This window comes from Xiphophorus maculatus, chromosome 14 (assembly GCF_002775205.1).
Source record: "Xiphophorus maculatus strain JP 163 A chromosome 14, X_maculatus-5.0-male, whole genome shotgun sequence".
NCBI lineage: Eukaryota > Metazoa > Chordata > Actinopteri > Cyprinodontiformes > Poeciliidae > Xiphophorus > Xiphophorus maculatus.
This window is the reverse complement of record NC_036456.1, coordinates 12000798-12018499: the sequence shown is the minus strand read 5'-3', so window position 1 is coordinate 12018499 and position 17702 is coordinate 12000798. Positions and strand designations below refer to the sequence as shown.

Genomic DNA, 17702 nt, shown 5'->3' with positions numbered 1-17702 from the left:
TATTTCCCACGCCAAAGCAGCACGTCTCAGGAAGGATAAACAGTCGAGGTAGTTTTGAAAGGCTGCGGCTTGACAGGTTTTGCTCGTAAAACCACAAATAGGGGAGAGGGAGTACATTAATTAGTCATCTTGGTGAATAGCTTCAGATAAACACGGTAAACGAGAACAATGGGCAGAAAAAGGGGGAAGCTAATATTTGTTGGGAAAAGAGGAACTAATTCCATGGCCTGGGTCTGCAGAGATTCCAGCTCTGAGATAAGCTCTGTGTTATTAATAAGTTATGCCACTGTGGCTCTCTTTACCTCCTTTGGTTATGAAAAACACGGGGGTGTAGAAATGGAACCATCAGAGCAGAGGAGGTAGTACACAAATTATCAGCTTTTTTTGGCTGACAGCATGCACCCTGTTCACCAATTAGGAGGAGATAATAGGTCTATTTTTCACATGAGTGTGTTTTTATAATCAGCTCCTGATATGATGTAGATAATTTAAACTGCTCTTTAATGACAATGGGAGGAACAACACGATCATAATGTTGTTTGGTTTACATGTGTTCGTCTTGGGTGTGAATTGGCGCCTTGCATGTCGAATTCGACATGGAAGAAGACAGAATGGCTTTGTTGTTGCTTTTTGGGGATCTTTTACGTTCCCTATCACAATAACTGATCACAAGGTTTGCTGTTCTCTTTCAACAGAGCGACCGCTGCACCACAGTGAAAAGATTCTTGAGCAGGTGCTGGAGTGGAGTACCTTGGACTGCCCAAGCTCTGCTTTTCTTGTTATAAAGAAATTTGCAGGCGCCAAAAGAATGGCTGGAGGAAAAGGTAAAGTATGCTGTCAATGAAGCCCTTACAGTAAATCTCTGTGTACACACATTCAGGCATTATTCACTGTGGGACCAGAAACTGTGGGATTGTGTTTATTATCAGTAATACATTACAAAATCCTCCTCCAGGAAGTGTCACAAGATCCAATGTTTACATAATGTTTTGCCCAGAAGAAATGAAGGTTTAGTAAAATAGTCTGACATCTGTAAGTAAAGAGCAAAATGATTCATCGCCAAAAAGTGATAAATAAGCAGTGGAAACGTGTTGCTAATTTGCGTTAGCTAAAAGTAGCTTTACTGTATGCAAATATTAACGTGTGGAACAGTTGGTTAGAAGAAAAGGACTGGTTATGACTATTACAACACAGACATAAATGTTAAGCTAGAATAAAATTAGTATCAATATACATCATATTTCTAAACTACAACTAAATTACAGATGTATATATTCAAAGCAATGCTAACTAGGTTAATTTGGCTAGACGTTATGAATAAGTAATGGTAAAAAGAGACTCCTCCCACCCCCGTTTTATTTTGTACATATTTTGCACATTTTCATGGGAATGTCAAAATACTGTCAGTTATTTGAAGTATTAATATTAGTAGTGTTACTATGAGTACTATAGTTGCGAACAACCAAAAAAATAACCAAACCATATATTAAAATAGAGAATGTATTTGTACACAATTCATTTTTCCACAGTTTGCTCAGACATGAACAGAACAGAAACAATGTGTGTGCAATTTGATATCTGTAAGCATCAAGCTGTTCTGTGACAGCCCATATTTGTTGAAGGACTCGACAGAGCATCATGAAGATCAAATTACACAAAATGGGTATGGTAGAAATGCAGATGAAATTATCCCAAATGAAGAAAAAAAAAAGCGGCAAAAAGAGCTCTAGTGTTTGAGTTCCAAAAATATATCGAGGGATCGCAGCAAAAATATAGAAAGAGGAACTCAAATCTGACTAAAATTTTATCGTGTGAAAACTGATACTGCACGCCACTTCAAAAACACCATCCCAAAATTTAAACATGGTAGTAGGAACTGAAAGAGAAACTATTCATATTTAATTGGAAGTTAGATTGAACTATATACAGAGCAATCCTGGACAAAAACATCCTGTAGGAGGATAAAAAGACAGCAATTCTTAACCCTTAGCCAGTGCATTAATAGAATGGTTTAAATTGAAGCATTCATGCCAAATTATTAATCCAAACAATTCATAGGAAGGCTTGAAAACCGATGTTCCCAGATGTTCTATGTGAAATCTGACTTAATCTTTGGAAAACTAATTTTGCTAAATATTTTAATATGGTTGAGGCACACTCCCAAAGAGCAACAAAACTTAGTGGAAGATATTGACTCAAGGGACCTGCATGCTATACGTTTCAGATTTTTGTTCAAATTTTTCAGTCAGTGTCTTTACTTCCACTTCTCAATTATGCACAACATAAAATCTCAATAAAATACATTTGAATGTGGAGACATTCCAGGGTCGGTATTATGTTTGCGAGGCACAATAAATCTGTAGATGCTCTATTTTCTCATGCTCTGCAGCATGTTTGCCAATACTGTTTTTTCAACAGATCCGCAACAGTTTTTAAAGAGCGACTATCTGAAGTTCAGTGATGGGTCCTCCAAATTGCTCTCGGGTCACAAATTCCAGGACAAGTACGTTGTACTTCGCTCAGACAAGCTGCTTCTTTACAGGGACATCAAAGTAAGTACCCCCTTTTTTAGTATAGGCTTCATACACTGTCACATTCCCCCAGTAAAGATTTTTAACCATTTGGGATTTATTTTTTTCTTGCTTGTGAATCCTAGTCCTTTAGAGGACTGACATCCCAAGGAAATATAAAAAAAACCCACGAGCGCTACAGTGGAGCACACATCACTGCAACCTAATAGATCCAAACCCAGCCAGTCTGTGACATCTCGTGTATCTGTTTCATATAACCCTGAGAGTAGTCTGGAGTTCTCAGATTTTTAAATTACAGAGGAAAATAAAACATACTGATGGCAGCAGGCTCCACATTTCTTTCCCCCCTTTTTTTTAAACAAAAAGAGAGAATGCAGAATTTGCGGGAGAGAGGACCAGCAGGATCGAGTTCCCTGGAGGGCTTTTCTTCTCAGCACATTTCTGCAGTTGAAACATGGGATTCGTAAAGGAGTGTGAAGAAGTGTTAATAATTGATGGAAGGGCTGCCTGTAGGGTGGGAGGGGGTAGTGTAGGTAGGAGGCAAAATGAGTAGGAACGATATATTTATAAATATATATATCCATGTGTGTGAGAGAGAAGGGAGTTCTTGCTCTGTGAGTTTCTCTAAATATGAGGTTGCAGAAGAATGTGGCTAATTACTGCATAAATACAAGGTAAATTAGAAGTGTTACTGCAATTTAATTGATATTCTTTGGCCTCTGCAATTATTGCCAGGTCTGTACTTAGTGCAAATTATGCTGGATGAAACGGAGAACGAGGTGTGGGTTTTGATGGGTAGGTGTCAGAAGCAAGCTCTAACTTTGATTTTGTTTGCTTTGTTCTCCTTCACTTTGTTCTTTGGCAGTCGGAGGATTTGGTTTGCCGGTAATGATTCAAACTGATTGCTGCTGTTTCTGTGATTGTTACCTCGTGATTTTAGTTTAGCTCATAATGTTTTCTTTTTACATATATTTGTATTGCCAAAATGTTCACCTGTGTCTTATTTCTCTTGTCTGTTCTCTCTCTTTTTTTTTTTGTTTGTGTTTTTTTGTTGTTGTACAGAACACTAAAGCGGAGAAAGAGATTCAGTTGAAGATGGTAAAATGTTACCTGGGCCTGAAGAAAAAGCTCAAACCTCCATCCAAGTGAGCAGTAAAATTTTCTTTGAATTCTGAAGTCTACAAATGTATAGAAATGGGAAAAAAAAAACATATCTAGAATTTTATCTCGGTGGCATTTGTTGCATTGTGTCTTCACTGTTATCTTTTACCTGTTAGGTAAATTGGTATCGGTTGCGATATCTCCCTATTTTCACCTTTGCTTGGCTCTATTTCTTGTGAAGTAAATTATCCGGTTTAAAATCAATAGCATCTTTTTAATTACCTTGATTTTAAAAAGTACTGGATTGTGTGTGTGCTGAAAACATAAAACATATAATTGAAAAACATCTATAGACGGTAAAAAAAAATTAAAAAAAATGTACTAAAGAAACACATTGAACCTCTGTGAGCTTTTGTCTTATGTGGGATTTGATTCCAGCAACACAGATCAAAAAAAGTCTGTAACAAAGCCAGCAAAAGCGTGATAAAACTGTGTGAGGTTCAAAAGAAGCCCTGTGGAACATTTCACAAATAATTAGGAACATTTGCAGCGTGTCAGTAACGTGACTGGGAATAAAAAGGAACATCCAAGAGAGGGAAAGTCCTTCTGAAGTAAAGCGGTGTTCACCATGATGTAAAAGACTTGCAGTCAGTTTAAAGAGAATGTTTCTTGTTGTGAAATAGATAGGATCTTGACAGTTTTATCTTCCGGAGACGGCACGTCTTTTAAAACAATTCCAAGCAAATTAGAATTCCAGATGTACGTAACAATGTAGTGCATGAACACACCGAGAGGATTCATGAACACTGTTAGTATTTTCTGAGAACCCAGAACATAACATTGTCATTCACCTAAAGAACTTAAACTGAATGCGACAAAATGACCTTTGTTCCATTTAAGTGTGACTGCAGCTGCTGTGAAATTAAAGTCTAAATCTACTTGATATTCGAAAGTATCACCAGTTTCTTGTCAAGGACAAATTATGGTTGTCGTTTGCTTGTAAGCAAGCAGTCTGTGACACACTTCTGTGTGTATTTTTTTATTCCCTCTCTTCTAAGTTTTTCAAATAAAGACAAAACTAACAGTTTTAAATTATTTTTGTGTTATTTTTATCTTTGTGTGATATGTCTAAATACAATTGAGATTTTAGTCATGTGCAGCATCAAGCACTTTTAAAGTGCTTAATTTCTGAGTTGGGTTGATTGTTTTGGTTGTTCCTTATATAGGTTTCGTGCAACAGCTGGAATTTTGGTTAATGTCTCTTAAGAGAACTGCAGTATCAGAGGCAGGTTTGTTGACTGCTTTTCCTAAACACACCTCAAGTCTGCCTGCAGACGTTCACTAGCACTAATTGCCCCTTTAGAAAACATATCTTCTGCGCTTGATTCCATGCATTTTGTGAAGTGCACCTGTCCCTCTTGGAGCAGAACACCCCATGAACATGAGGGTTGTACACTTCATTGTCAGAATGGCATTTTCAGACTTACAAGGTTCTGTGCTTTTCATTTCAAATGTAACAATCACCATTACCTGATTGCTACATAATCAGATAACATTCACCATTATGTTATTATGGTGATTGTTACATGAAACATTTATTGCTTAGTTTCTGGATTTGATTGTGACCAGCCATACTCAAACTTTTCTCCATTTTTGTTGTGGAAACACAAGTGAGTAATGTGTTTGAGGACTCTGTAGCACTGACAAAAATGATGCACATGTTTTTACCAAATCTTTTCTTCCCCTATAAAAAAATATTTGGTTTTTATTTAGGCGGACCACTGCTCCTGTCAGCTGACTGTGTGCCACTTACTTGTTATAATACTTCTTTTAAAGTTTTGCCTTCTCATAGGAAACATAGAACAGCAGTTCATTTTACACTTTAGTGAAAATGATTTAACACATATCTGTTTCCCCAAATGCAAATAGTTAATTTGTTATCGTAGCTCACAACTCTTGCCAAAGCTGTAGCAGTTTCTGTTGCTGAATCAAAGAGCGAATCTTTCGGAAACCAACCCCCAAACTCACGTTGCGTATTCATAATTCCTCCTAATTTTCTCCGTGTCAGAATTTTCAGAGCCAGGGGAAGTGTGAAAAATGAGTCCAGCGAGTGGTGGTGCATTGTTCAGGGCTTCATAGGGAGAAAAACCAGATAAGAGGGAAGGACTGGGAGGCAAAGAGGAACAGAAAAGAGAGGATGGTGCAGCGTGGTATCATAAATGTACTGTTGAGTGGGCTGTGGGAGCGGTATTACGGTGAATAAAGAAATAAAGACAGAGTGCTGAGGAAAATGGAGAGAGTTGTGTTGAGAGGGTGAGGAGAGCCAGCGCTTTCAGTACCTCATTAGGGAGGGTTCTCTCTGTGAGCGGCCTACTGTGATGCGACGTTGGATCGGCTGCCTTAACTCGCAGGAGTGGAGCTGCAGGCTCTCAGTCCCTGCCTCTTATTTTTCACTTTGTTCTCCCCTTCACTCTTTTGCCCATTTTAATTTATAGCTGTGAACGTTTCTGAAGCACAGAAATTTTGTATTTTACACCATTCTGCCTGTGTGCAGATTAATCCACTGTTAAAGTTTTCCTAATAACGCTGTAAAAATGGATAAAATATTGAATGATATAACTTTGAAATGCTGGTAAATAAGTGAATGATCTTGCTAATAAATAGAATGTAATGAAATGCGCACTGCTGGGGTTTGTTCAAATGAAACTGGATTTAGACAAAAATATTTGGGTTTTTATTTTCACACATTTGAAAGCATGCACACAGTGCATCCTTTCCAGTATTTTATCTTTGTGAACTACTAGAATATTAAATTCAATCCAAGCTCATTATAATACTGCCCTTTACTTTGGCCTCCAAAGATGAAGCTGTCTCTACAACAAGGCCAACCCTGTAAGTACTTCCATTCTTGATACAAAATAGGAGTCCTAAACAAAGAAACAACAGTTAAAGGCAAAGGCAGCCTGCTATAAACTGCCTTTGCTGGACAGTTTCCAGCAAACTGTCCAGCAAAGGCCTTATGAAAATAGCATATTTTCATAAGGTCTCAGCTTTTTTTCTGGCATTGATTTGCCAATTTTGGACCAAATCTGCAGGACACAGAACACATCTCCTTCTTGAGCAGTATGACGATTCTGTGTGTAAACATCTAGATTTGAAGAAGGTAATAAATACATCTTTGACATATTCTTTCTTTCATTAGTGTAGCATTTAGCAAATGGATCTAATTTTGATCATTCTGACCTAAAACAGGAGAAGTTTGGTCTGACTTAACTTCAGACAGTGAGGGGAAAGAAACGGATGTCTCTTTTTATTTGAAGCATGTAAGCATCTGGTTCCAGCTATGTTGTACAGTGAACTCCAAGCTTCAGAGGTTTTACATTTAGCCTAACTTGTCTACACATTATGCCTCTCCATACTTTTGGGTTTATTTAGATGAGCAGCAAATGCTGTGTGTATAGTGTTTTGCCTGGAGGACATTGGGTGCTCATGCATAAACATATGCATCGGAATCGCTCTAATTAATTGCACAGTTAAGCAGCAGGCAGTCAAAATGAGTTTTTCTGATCTGTTCTTTACACGCTTGTGAAACGGTTTTGACCTTTTCCTATGCGTACGATACTTACTTCACAATTTTTTATAGGTTTAAAGTTTGGGGATTTGTGTTAATCAGTGTGTAGAGTTTTAGTCTCGCAATTGGATTGTGGGGGTGAATGCGTGAATGTGTCTGTAGTGTAAAGCACTTTGAGTGGTCAGTACGACTAGAGAGTGCTATATAAGTTGAGACAATTTACCATTTTCACAAATGTGTTCTGAGATTTAATGGCACAGAAATTGCTTTATCTGATCCATGTCTTTTCTTTTTTCTTTTTACAGCTGGGGTTTCACAGTTTACACAGATAAGCATCAGTGGTGAGTCCTGTACAAAATCTAATTAACTTAAAGCTGTGATTTTTACTGTTTCTCTGTAAAATATTGAAAAAAATAAATAAATAAGAACCTGGTGAGTAAGACAGGGATGTCTTCATGATCTAAATGGGTTCACTGTGGGTGAGGATAATCAGTTTATTGATGGGAATCATGAAAGCAGAGTCTAACTGATTATTAGTCCAAAATTTTACATAGTAACATATGAATCAAGTTTATAAAATCTTTCCTGAAACTCAAAACATTAACATAAAACAGCAAAGGAAAATAAAAGAAGCCTTCTGTCAGCTGTATGGCAGCTTCTTAGCTTTTTCCTAGCTTACAACAAAAATAATTTGAGCATCCAAGCAAATTCATTTCAGTTTTAATTTTTTTTTTTGTTAGTACTGCGTTCTAATTTCAAATGGCCTATGCCTTGATACACTGAATCACTGATTTTTCCTCCATGTAATTTTGTTTCTCCTCCAGAGAAAATGAATGTAATTGAAAGGTAGACTGATGTAGACCATTACTGCCTCTCTATTGGAATTCAGCTTTTGTCCTTCCCTCTACCATAGAATAAATAGAACATGTATTCATATTTGTTACAAGCAAACATGTAACATCAAATACATTTTCAAAATATTATTGACTCTCTCATTTAAATACTGTATGAAATATATATTCACATCAGGGCTGTTAGGTTGTTAAATTACTCAATTGGGTGACTGCTAATGATAGTGAATCCCCTCTTGCCAAGTCCATTCATGATAATACCTGAGGTGTTCCCTTTAAAGACATAATGTGCAGTGACTTGTAGAAAATAGGTGAATATCTGTGAGTGATGTGACCAAGTTTCCCCTCCCACAGGCACTTCTGCTGTGACAGGAGGGAGACTCAGATCAGCTGGGTGGCAGACATCATCGCTCTGAAGGTACAATCTATCGCAGCTAAAAACATCAAGGACAGCTTAGCTCTTTGCTAACTTGAATTCTTTATAAAGCAGCTAAGAGCATAAATTTGAACAACTTTAGATATGTTTCTGTGGTTTGGGAAGAAAAAAACATATATATATATATATATATATATATATATATATATATATATTACTTTCAAAGTAGAAAACGAAAAGTCATTTTGCTTTTTAACATGGATTATATATTTATACAAAAGTAGAAGTAAAAACGTCTGCTCAAGTAAGATTAAAAAAAGTATTTGTGTATAAGGCTGAGTGGTTCTATGTTAAAATCTTGTCATCACAGTCACTTTAAAAGTTTTAAAAGTACCTTTAGGTTCTGGTCCTTCAAAAAATTAAAGAAAAAAAAAGTTTCTACCTCAGGGAAAAGTAGTGCTACTTCAAAACAGTATTGCTGAAGTAAAAGTAAAAAAGTATATTGGAAGCAGATTTGTTTTTCCAGGTGAATGTAACTGACTAAATGTAACCCCCTACAAGCCACCTCTGTCTTTCATTAGGCATTGAAATATACATAGTTTCTCCAAAGTGAAGTTGAATTGTTTGTAGAACTTACTTGTGAAGGATGTTTTGATCTCACTATTTATGTGTTGCAGCTTGGACAGAATATTGAGGGAGCTCACTTTGTTGGATTAGAGGTAACACCACAGCAGGATCAGCTACAATGTCAGCATTACGCTCTTATATTTTCTATCCCTGACAGATGATTGGAATGGAACACTGATTCATTAGAGCATCTGTCTTCTACCCTTCTGTCTCAAGATTGTTATACAAAAATCTTCACTGAGACATGCTGCCAATATTTTGAATGAGCTCTGCACTGGTGGCAGAGCTTTGTGTCAGATGTTCCTCATAGATTTACATTATATTTTTACGTGTTGGCGTCACACAGTTCCTGCAGATTTGGTGGTTGAAAATCCATGATGTTGAATTTAAGTTTAGCTGCGTACATCTCAAAGGCACTCTTTTGGTGAATAGAGAAGCCTTTAGACCATCATAGGCCCATTGTCGTGTTCAAATAACCACTATCAGATCATTTGAGCTTTGTAACATGTTGCATCATCCTGCTAAAAGTAGTCCACTTCCACTGACCTGAATAGCTCAGATGGATCCTTGCTGTTGTTCCGTTTACTCCAGATTCCAGCCCTACTATCCGAATGTGGTAGTTAAAATTGTTACATTTGACCAGACAAAGCTTTCCAACCTAACATTGACCTTTTTTATTGAGCCTGCGTAAGTTGTAGGTTCAATATCACTTTTTTTTAAGCTGGCAAAGAAATTGACCTGGTGTGGTTTTCTGCTGCTGTAGTTTATCTACTTCAATAGGCTACACACCCAGAGATTTTATTTTATGTACCTTGTTTGTAACAAGCAGTTATTTAAGCTGCTGTTCACACAACTGCCGCTCACTGCATATTGTCCCTTCGATTTCTCTCTAACCCCAACAGATGTTTGGGCATATTCACCGGTTTCTAAAATATACAGCACTTCTTGCACCAATAACCATGAAACATTCAAAGTCATATAACACACGCCTTCGTCTTTACTCTAATTGTCGATTTGAACTTTAGTAAGTTCAACATGTACTGATGCCTAAACGTATTGAGTTGCTGAAATATGATTGGCTGATTTTCTGTTCGCATTAACATCCAGCTGGACGGGTGTACGTAGTAGTGTGGTTGAGTGTATTTTGATTAAATAATTTCAGCTGGACTCTTTCACTGCTCTTTGCTTAATGATCACAGCAGAATAACAAAGTTTTTCTTCCCTTGTGAATTAAATGGTTCAAGTCAGAAAACTTAGGAGTTAATGTGCATCCGATTATTTGCCACAATAGTTTAAGTACAGTATGAAATGTCATCACATACACTAAAGTTGAATAGCTTGCAAAACAAAATATTTATCCCCCTTGCCAACCAAAGCTTTTAACATGGCTGTGTGCTTCCCCTCTCCTATTTGAGTGAAAAAAAAACCCTGGATTGCTGTCAGAATAAATTTACTTTCACTATTAAAGTTATTAGAAGCAGAAGGTATAAATAAATGAATCATATGTTTCCCCCAATCAGTCATTTCTGTAGCGCTGTTAGGCACATTAAACACATAAAGCAGGGAGAGGACTGTAAAGTTTTTCGAGGTCACTCAACAATGACATAAATCACTTTATGTGGAAAAGCTGTGAAAATAAGGTCAAGGCGACTGTAACAATCACATTGTGGTGCTTAGCCCCCAGACAGAGCGCTGTGTTGTCACTGTCAGCCGCTGACACAGCACATATGACATAAATAATGCAGGCCAAAGCAAACACAGGCAGAGCAGCTATGGATGCCACATATTCTCGAGACATTTTTTTTCTTCTCTCCTCCTAACATTTCTTGCTGCGACTTGTATTTTCTCATTAAAATAAATAAGCGAAACCCTTTTCTGGTCATTTTTAATCTAAATAACTGAAGTTGTTTTTTTGTGTGCTCAGCACATTTAATCAGTATTGGCACTCCTTTATGGGAACCTGTCTGCAGCACAGTGCTGTTTATCACGGGTACTTACTGTAAAAGCCTTTTAGTGCTTTAGTTTGGGTTAGCAAGTAAAAAGGGCAATGCTGTCAGGGGAGATTGATCTAAAGGGAAAGGCAGTATTTGTTTTAAAGGTGTTTATTTCGGTGCACTCTTTTCTTTCTCTCTGGAGATGCTTTTAGCTCGGCAACAGCTAAATCTATAGCAGACTGGAGCTGGCTGAAAGTATTAGGATTCTCCTCCTAAATCCTCTAAACATTGGGATTGTCAGCTTCCAGCAGGGAAGCTTTCTGGGAAGGACACCAGACCCTGTGCGAAGGGCAAAGAGAAACGTGTGGACCAGAAAGTAAGACAAGAGGCTTCAGGTTTCTCGTGATTTCCGTTACCTGTTAGCAAGCATTGTACTCCCACAGTTTCCATAGCAACCGGCACTGGTTGGATCTCACTCTACTGTGAGGTGTAATGAGTGTTGGTACTGATGAGGGGTTGGGAGGAGGGTGGAAAGGTCCAAGGACAGGTTCTTGCAGCGATAAAATGAGGGTTTGTTAAGGAGCCACGGCTCTTGTTGGTCCGAGGGGTCACCATGGTTTCCATAGGGGGACGTTGTCGAAGTGGAGGTTTAGCCAGAGATCAGAACTCAGGTGGCCTTCATACATTTATCACTCAGACTCTGTGTCCATGCTTGGAGTGCAGCCACACCTCAATAAATTACAATATCATGGAGTAGCAAAATGATTTAAGTGATTCAAATGTAAAAGTAAAGCTCATTCATAACACATTCATTCCTCACTGATATCTCTCAGGCTTTTTACTTCTGTTATTTTTGATGAATATGACTTGTACCCTTTTTAATTTCAGTTTAGTTCCACTGAAAATTTGATCTTAATATAAAATCAATCAAAAAAAGATGTTTAACTCTGTATCATGTTATGGCTGACAGAGGGAAGAGTGCTGACTTGACAATTGCCTCCTAGCCTGGTGTGATAATGAGTGCAACCCTCCAAAGTGCATTCTTGCAGAAGTTGGTTGCTCACTCAATGCTGCCACATTGATGAAAATTTGAATGAAAAAAAAAACAAACAAAAAAAAAACAACGGGATAACTGCAGACTTAAACTATTCAGATGTACGTATTAGCATGCACGTTTTTAAATGCTGCCTCCTTCATCCAGTAATGCCATCTAATATTTATGGACGTCTCTGAGTTACGCTCTTTAAGCAATGTTAGCTGAAGCTTTCTTCCAGTGGTGCAGCTGTTTACAACTTTCTGGTTCAAACTGGTTCACAAGCTGTTTGTTCTCCTGGGTGTCTCCCATATCACCAGATTCAGAATCAGATAAGAAAGCACTTTCTTTTCTTTCTTTTTCAGCTATAACGATATAAAAATGGAAGTTAGGGTTTGCAGTTTCTCTTACTTTCTCCCCAGACGAGTTTATTATTCCACAGCAATAGGCTGTGCATCTCCTGATAAAGGAAACACTAAAACTGAAAGTGTAAGTTCTAACTACAGGATCTTTGTTTTTCCTCATCTCATTGTTGCCCATTTCTGAAAAATTAGTGCTTAGATTAAACTTAATGCTCATTTTCACTTCCAGGATATCAATGTTGATCCTTACGTCTTTAAACCAAAGTATAATCAAATGGAGTTCTGAGGAATTGAAAATTAATTTGTGAAAATGGAAGTCAGTTTCAGCTAACAAGCACATTTATCAAACTCTGAAGTGTTTCTATACAGTAAGAGATCCTGTGGTTCAGATTGCTTTTCTCCTGGTTACCTCGGAGAAACAGCCAGTCACGATTGTCATTGCTTACCGCATGATTTGTGAAAGAATGATGTACCATCTGGATCTCCATACATCAGTCTGTATCAATCTATATTTGCATCATTCCCAGCTGCAACTGTGACTTGTTCCAGTATGCTAGAAGTAATTTGCAAAATCTACAAAGTGTAGCATAATACTTCTGTTCCTACAGGTTGGAAAGGACCTATCTTTTTTTTTTTTTTTTTTTTTTTTTTTTTTACATTATTCCCTGACAATGTGACAATTTAATCGCTTTGTAACAATTCACAAAGTCTTTCTGCTCAGCGAGTCTACTTGCAGATTTCTGTCTGTCAGTATTTTACTTCGGAATACATGATACAGAGGACCGTAGTTGTGCTGCATACTTATACTATGTGTATATATATGTATAAACTTCATACAAACAAAAAACAACATTTAATGACCACCATCTGAACAAAACTGAGATTTTTTGGTTAATTTTAAAACAGTCTTTATTTTTCTTGAAGTTTGTGGTCCTTACTGTGTCTTTAGCACGGGTCTGATCTCCAGATGAAGACCAGTACCAACAAAGAAACTGCAGATCTCAAAACGTCCAAAGGAAGCGCTATAAGAGAAAGCAGCAAGCCATACAACCATAGCTTCAGCACGCAGGTAAGTCAAGTACACCACATGTTGTTGTCTAAAAGATATAAAGAACAACTGTATCTTCTTTATTTCCCTGTAGTTGACAGATAGGAGGGTTTCTCTTGGAGACGCTGACTTGAGGACAACCAAAGTCTCTGGTCTTTACCTCAAAACCAACACGGTACCCAAAGGTTTAAAGCCCGACTACCTATCACAGACACCAGAGGTTTCTCCACGCAGAACCTCTGTGGACATTTGCCAGCCTCAAAGGCTGCCACCTCCATCCTTGCCAGGACACCTCAAGCCCATGCCACTGCCGGTTTTACCTCAAACTGGCAATAAGACACCTGGCAAAAAACCCATTCCAGGTATTGGGGGAGTTATGCCCGCTAACTTGCTCAACGAGCTGAACTTGGTCCTCAACAAGAATGCTCGCAAGACCACTGAATGACAAACGTAAAAAGAAGCTTGGTAGTTGAAATGCAACTAGTGCAGAGGCTGAAGAGAAGAAAAAAACATAACTGCAGTTTTAGCGGGAAAGAGATGTTGTTGATGTTGAACTTTGATTCTGAATGCTGAAGCGGATGCACAGGGTAGGAGATGCAGTGGATGTGGTACTAACCCAAGCACTACACGGTGTGATTTACACGCCTGTCAGGGATTCAAATCAAAAGTTAGCATAAACATTTCCACCTTTACTTAATGCCTGAAACATTTCTTTAAGAAGCTTGTTTTTATTGTACAGTAGTAGTACAAAGTACTTAAGAGCATTTTTAGGACTTTTTATTGAAGACTCTCTACTGGTCAACAATTTCCTATTGTATTTTGTTGGAAAGTTTATCGCACAAAGTTTATCTGTATATATAATACATAGTGCTTCTTATATTTTAATTTAAGCACCAGTTTTAAATGTTCCTTGTGCATGTCTGCATATAAAATTCTAAAAGTTGAAACTTTTAACAGATTCTTATTTTTATAAACACATGATGCAACACGTCTGGTAGAAGGGGAAGACTAATGTGTTGCGTGTATTTATATTTCATAGGTGACTTTTATATTGTATCCTTTAACTATACAAGTAGAGGTGTTTTAAGCTTATAATTAAGTGGCAAACCACTTTAAACAGTCTGCCCTCAAATGTATTTTTAATGTACAGCATGAATATATTAATAAACTCTGAAAAATGCTGTGAGGTGGTGTTTTAGTGAACAATTTAATCTTTAATGATTACTTATTTCCATCTGCTAAGTATTTATTCCTGTTTCACCTTCAAGGATTTTCATGTAAAATGCTAGCTTAATTTCAAGTTATAGCATTGGTGTGCCTAGTAAACCTATTTGATTGACTACTGCATTTGATTAAAAATGTAATGGTGCATATATTTGTACTAAACCATCCTGGTTCACATGCTAGTGTGGTTCATGTAATGGGACAATACTTAACGTTGCTCATATACCAAGAATAGAAAAGTCTAATGTTTTTGCACTGGTTTCAGTAAGAACCACCATAGAAAATAAGTTGCTTATCATACTGACAATTTGAACTACATGAATGCCACAACTTCATGCAAGATACTGAAAAGATAAATGCTTTCTTTTCATTTGGCACTGGAGAAAAAGCTGTGTGTGAAGAAAACTCTAGAGGGGGAGTGAGGATATCATCAGGCGGTGGAAGGAGTTCTTTAAAAGTCTCCTTAATCGAGCTGTTATCCTCCATAGAGAAAACAGTCTGAAAACTCTGGGAAGGAAGTTGCATTACGAAGGTCTAACAGAGTTAATATTTCACAAACATCAAAATGAGTGTTCACTGTAATGGTGAGAGGGTGTAGCGCTCCATCATCAAGGGGCCTGCGATGGAGCCACTGCTGCTCTGTATCCAAAATGAGTCGACTGAGGTGATTCATCTGATCAGAGTACCTCTTGGGCACCACCTTTTGGAGGTTTTCTGGATGTATTCATCTGAGAAGGGCAAACACAACACCCACTGGAAGTACCACATATAGCTTCTGGCCTGAGAACCCTTTTGGAAGCCCTAGAATAAGCCGGAGGCTGCTACTTTAGAACCTTCTCACTCGCAAGATGGTTTTTACTTCTAGCTTGGTTTTAGAGGGGGCTCTTTACTGTTGAAGAACTGGCCAAAAGAAGATTTTGACACAGAGTTTGTAAATGTTGCACCAGACAATAAATGAAAATTATTGTCCCAAAACTGGTACAAGTCCTGGACCTTTGATTTATGTGTTCTTTTAATACTTTAATATACAAAATGTCCTTTCATTGTGAATCCCTCCTGTGGGCCCACCATTAGAAGAACTTGTCAGGACTTATATTTCTGCTTGAGGTTCTGAGGCAAGTAATTACAACACAGAATCTTTTTCTTTTTTTTTGTAAAAGCTTTCCGTCTGATTTTTAAAGTACAGAATAATTTAAGGTTTTACTATGGTTTTTATAGAGTGAAATTTAGATTTATTTTCAGACTTGAGTACCAATTTTGATTATGTTGGTAATATTAAGCCTATGGGGTCATTGGTTGGTGTTAAGGACTGGGCTAATCAGTAATGTTCATACGTGTTAAGCAGAAGCTTTGTTGTTACTGTCAAATAATACATTCCTGCTCTCCTAATTGAGTTGTGGTGTACCTCAGGAAGTTGTCCTTGCTCTTGTTTTATTCTCCATTTGCATCATTTTCTCTTCTTTTTTTTCTCTTTCAAGTTTATTGCGCACATTTTTGAGCCGTTCATGTAAAGTGTGAATGCAACCTCGGTTCTAATGTTTAACACAGCTACGACCTACTGGCTATGTATATCTATGCTCAGCCTCCTGCTAGCTGCTCCTAGATCATACATTGTGACAAAAAAAGATGAGCCCTTTTCTTCTAAAGCACTTATTTTACAAACTCTCTTTAAATGTGAATAAGACACAAATCGTTTTCTGCCTTCAAAATCATAGGCAAAGCTTTCTACTTTTGACAGCCTTTGGTATTGTCTGACATTTATTGTTGTGGTGAGCACCCAGCAGACTAAAATCACTTTGCCCTTTCTTGGGAAGCCTTTTGTAACTTTGAAAGGGCTGTTTGTAGTTTGCTGTATGGTCTTATTCTGGCTAAGAGGCATCTTTTACAGTTTAACCTAAGAATCCGCGCTTTTGTTCCCTGACATGTTCCAGATTTGGTCAGATTTATATCAATGTAACTACTGCCTGGAACAATCTAAAGAGTGAAGCTAACTCACTTCTTTATTGTCAAAGCACATTTTCTCTCGTCGAATCAAAGGCTGCATGAAGATCAAACAGGGAAGAGACCATTTTTATGGGAATCTGTATTCAGAAAAATACATTTTGGCACCTTATTCATAAAAGCTCCAAGCTGTGATTTCATCTGACGTTTAAATGTGTTGAAAAGAGAACAACAGTGAAACCACATGGACAATTTTTGCCACCCAGTTCATGCTTTATGTGTCTTTTAGCAAAGATTGCTATGCATGTTTGGTTGTCATCCCAAAAGTATTTAGTGGCACTTCTTTAAGTGTTGTATGAAATTTGGTGAAATGCATCATTAACTTTGCAAATTGCTTAGTTGTTCAGTTACTGAAAATAGCAATTACCAATTTTCAAATTTAAAAGTCACGAGTTTAGACTTGGAACAGGATTATTTTGGGTTTGATGGTATGCCTAGATCCAACTTCAGACAGATTCATACAGATAAAGTAGCCACAAAATGATGCTCCTGGTTCTGTCATTCTTTTCAGTTTGGACCGGAGTTCTCAAAATGTTCTCCACTGCACTAATCTATCAAGAAGTATGTTGATACTGGTCCTGCTAAACTCAGCATCCAAATTTTTTATTTAATATTTACCCTGTAAATCAGAAATACCAAAATTTCATTTGAATACCACTAAAGGGAACTGGAGTATGACCAGTGGTACTTGTGTCACAATTTTCGAAAATTATTATGAGGGAGGACATAATAATTTTTCAAAAGGAAGATTCAAAGGAGCATCAGGGTTTTTTCCCCCCACAAATGCATTCAAACTAAAAGGTGGCATAATATTCATGAATGTTATTAAATCTGAGACCATCTCCGTATTTGGCTCTCCAAATCTTTTTTTCTGCATATTTTGAGTGTTCCAAAAACCACCTTTGCTCCCAAGGAATTACACGTGGTGGGAGCAGTAGAGTTGCTAGCAGAGTGAAGCAGGGAGAGAGATTAAATTATTTTAAAAGTGGCAGTCATTCACTGTTTTTTCTCCCAAGCGACAGAAGTGCATAAAGTTCTAGTTA

The 17702-nt window shown here is 37.5% G+C and overlaps 1 protein-coding gene across 3 annotated transcripts in view; it reads left to right on the top strand.

Moving 5' to 3' along the window:
• The window catches only part of arap2 (ArfGAP with RhoGAP domain, ankyrin repeat and PH domain 2), a 131195-nt gene extending 116372 nt beyond the window's left edge, over positions 1-14823 (top strand). For all 3 annotated transcript variants that reach the window (XM_023346498.1, XM_005804764.3, XM_023346497.1), the window contains exons 27-33: positions 696-824; positions 2419-2552; positions 3594-3676; positions 7509-7544; positions 8409-8472; positions 13336-13455; positions 13529-14823. In XM_023346498.1, the coding sequence (XP_023202266.1) occupies positions 696-824; positions 2419-2552; positions 3594-3676; positions 7509-7544; positions 8409-8472; positions 13336-13455; positions 13529-13879 (917 nt within the window). In that variant the 3' untranslated portion in view covers positions 13880-14823. The remainder of the gene's footprint in view (positions 1-695; positions 825-2418; positions 2553-3593; positions 3677-7508; positions 7545-8408; positions 8473-13335; positions 13456-13528) is intronic.
• Positions 14824-17702: the final 2879 nt, after the last annotated feature.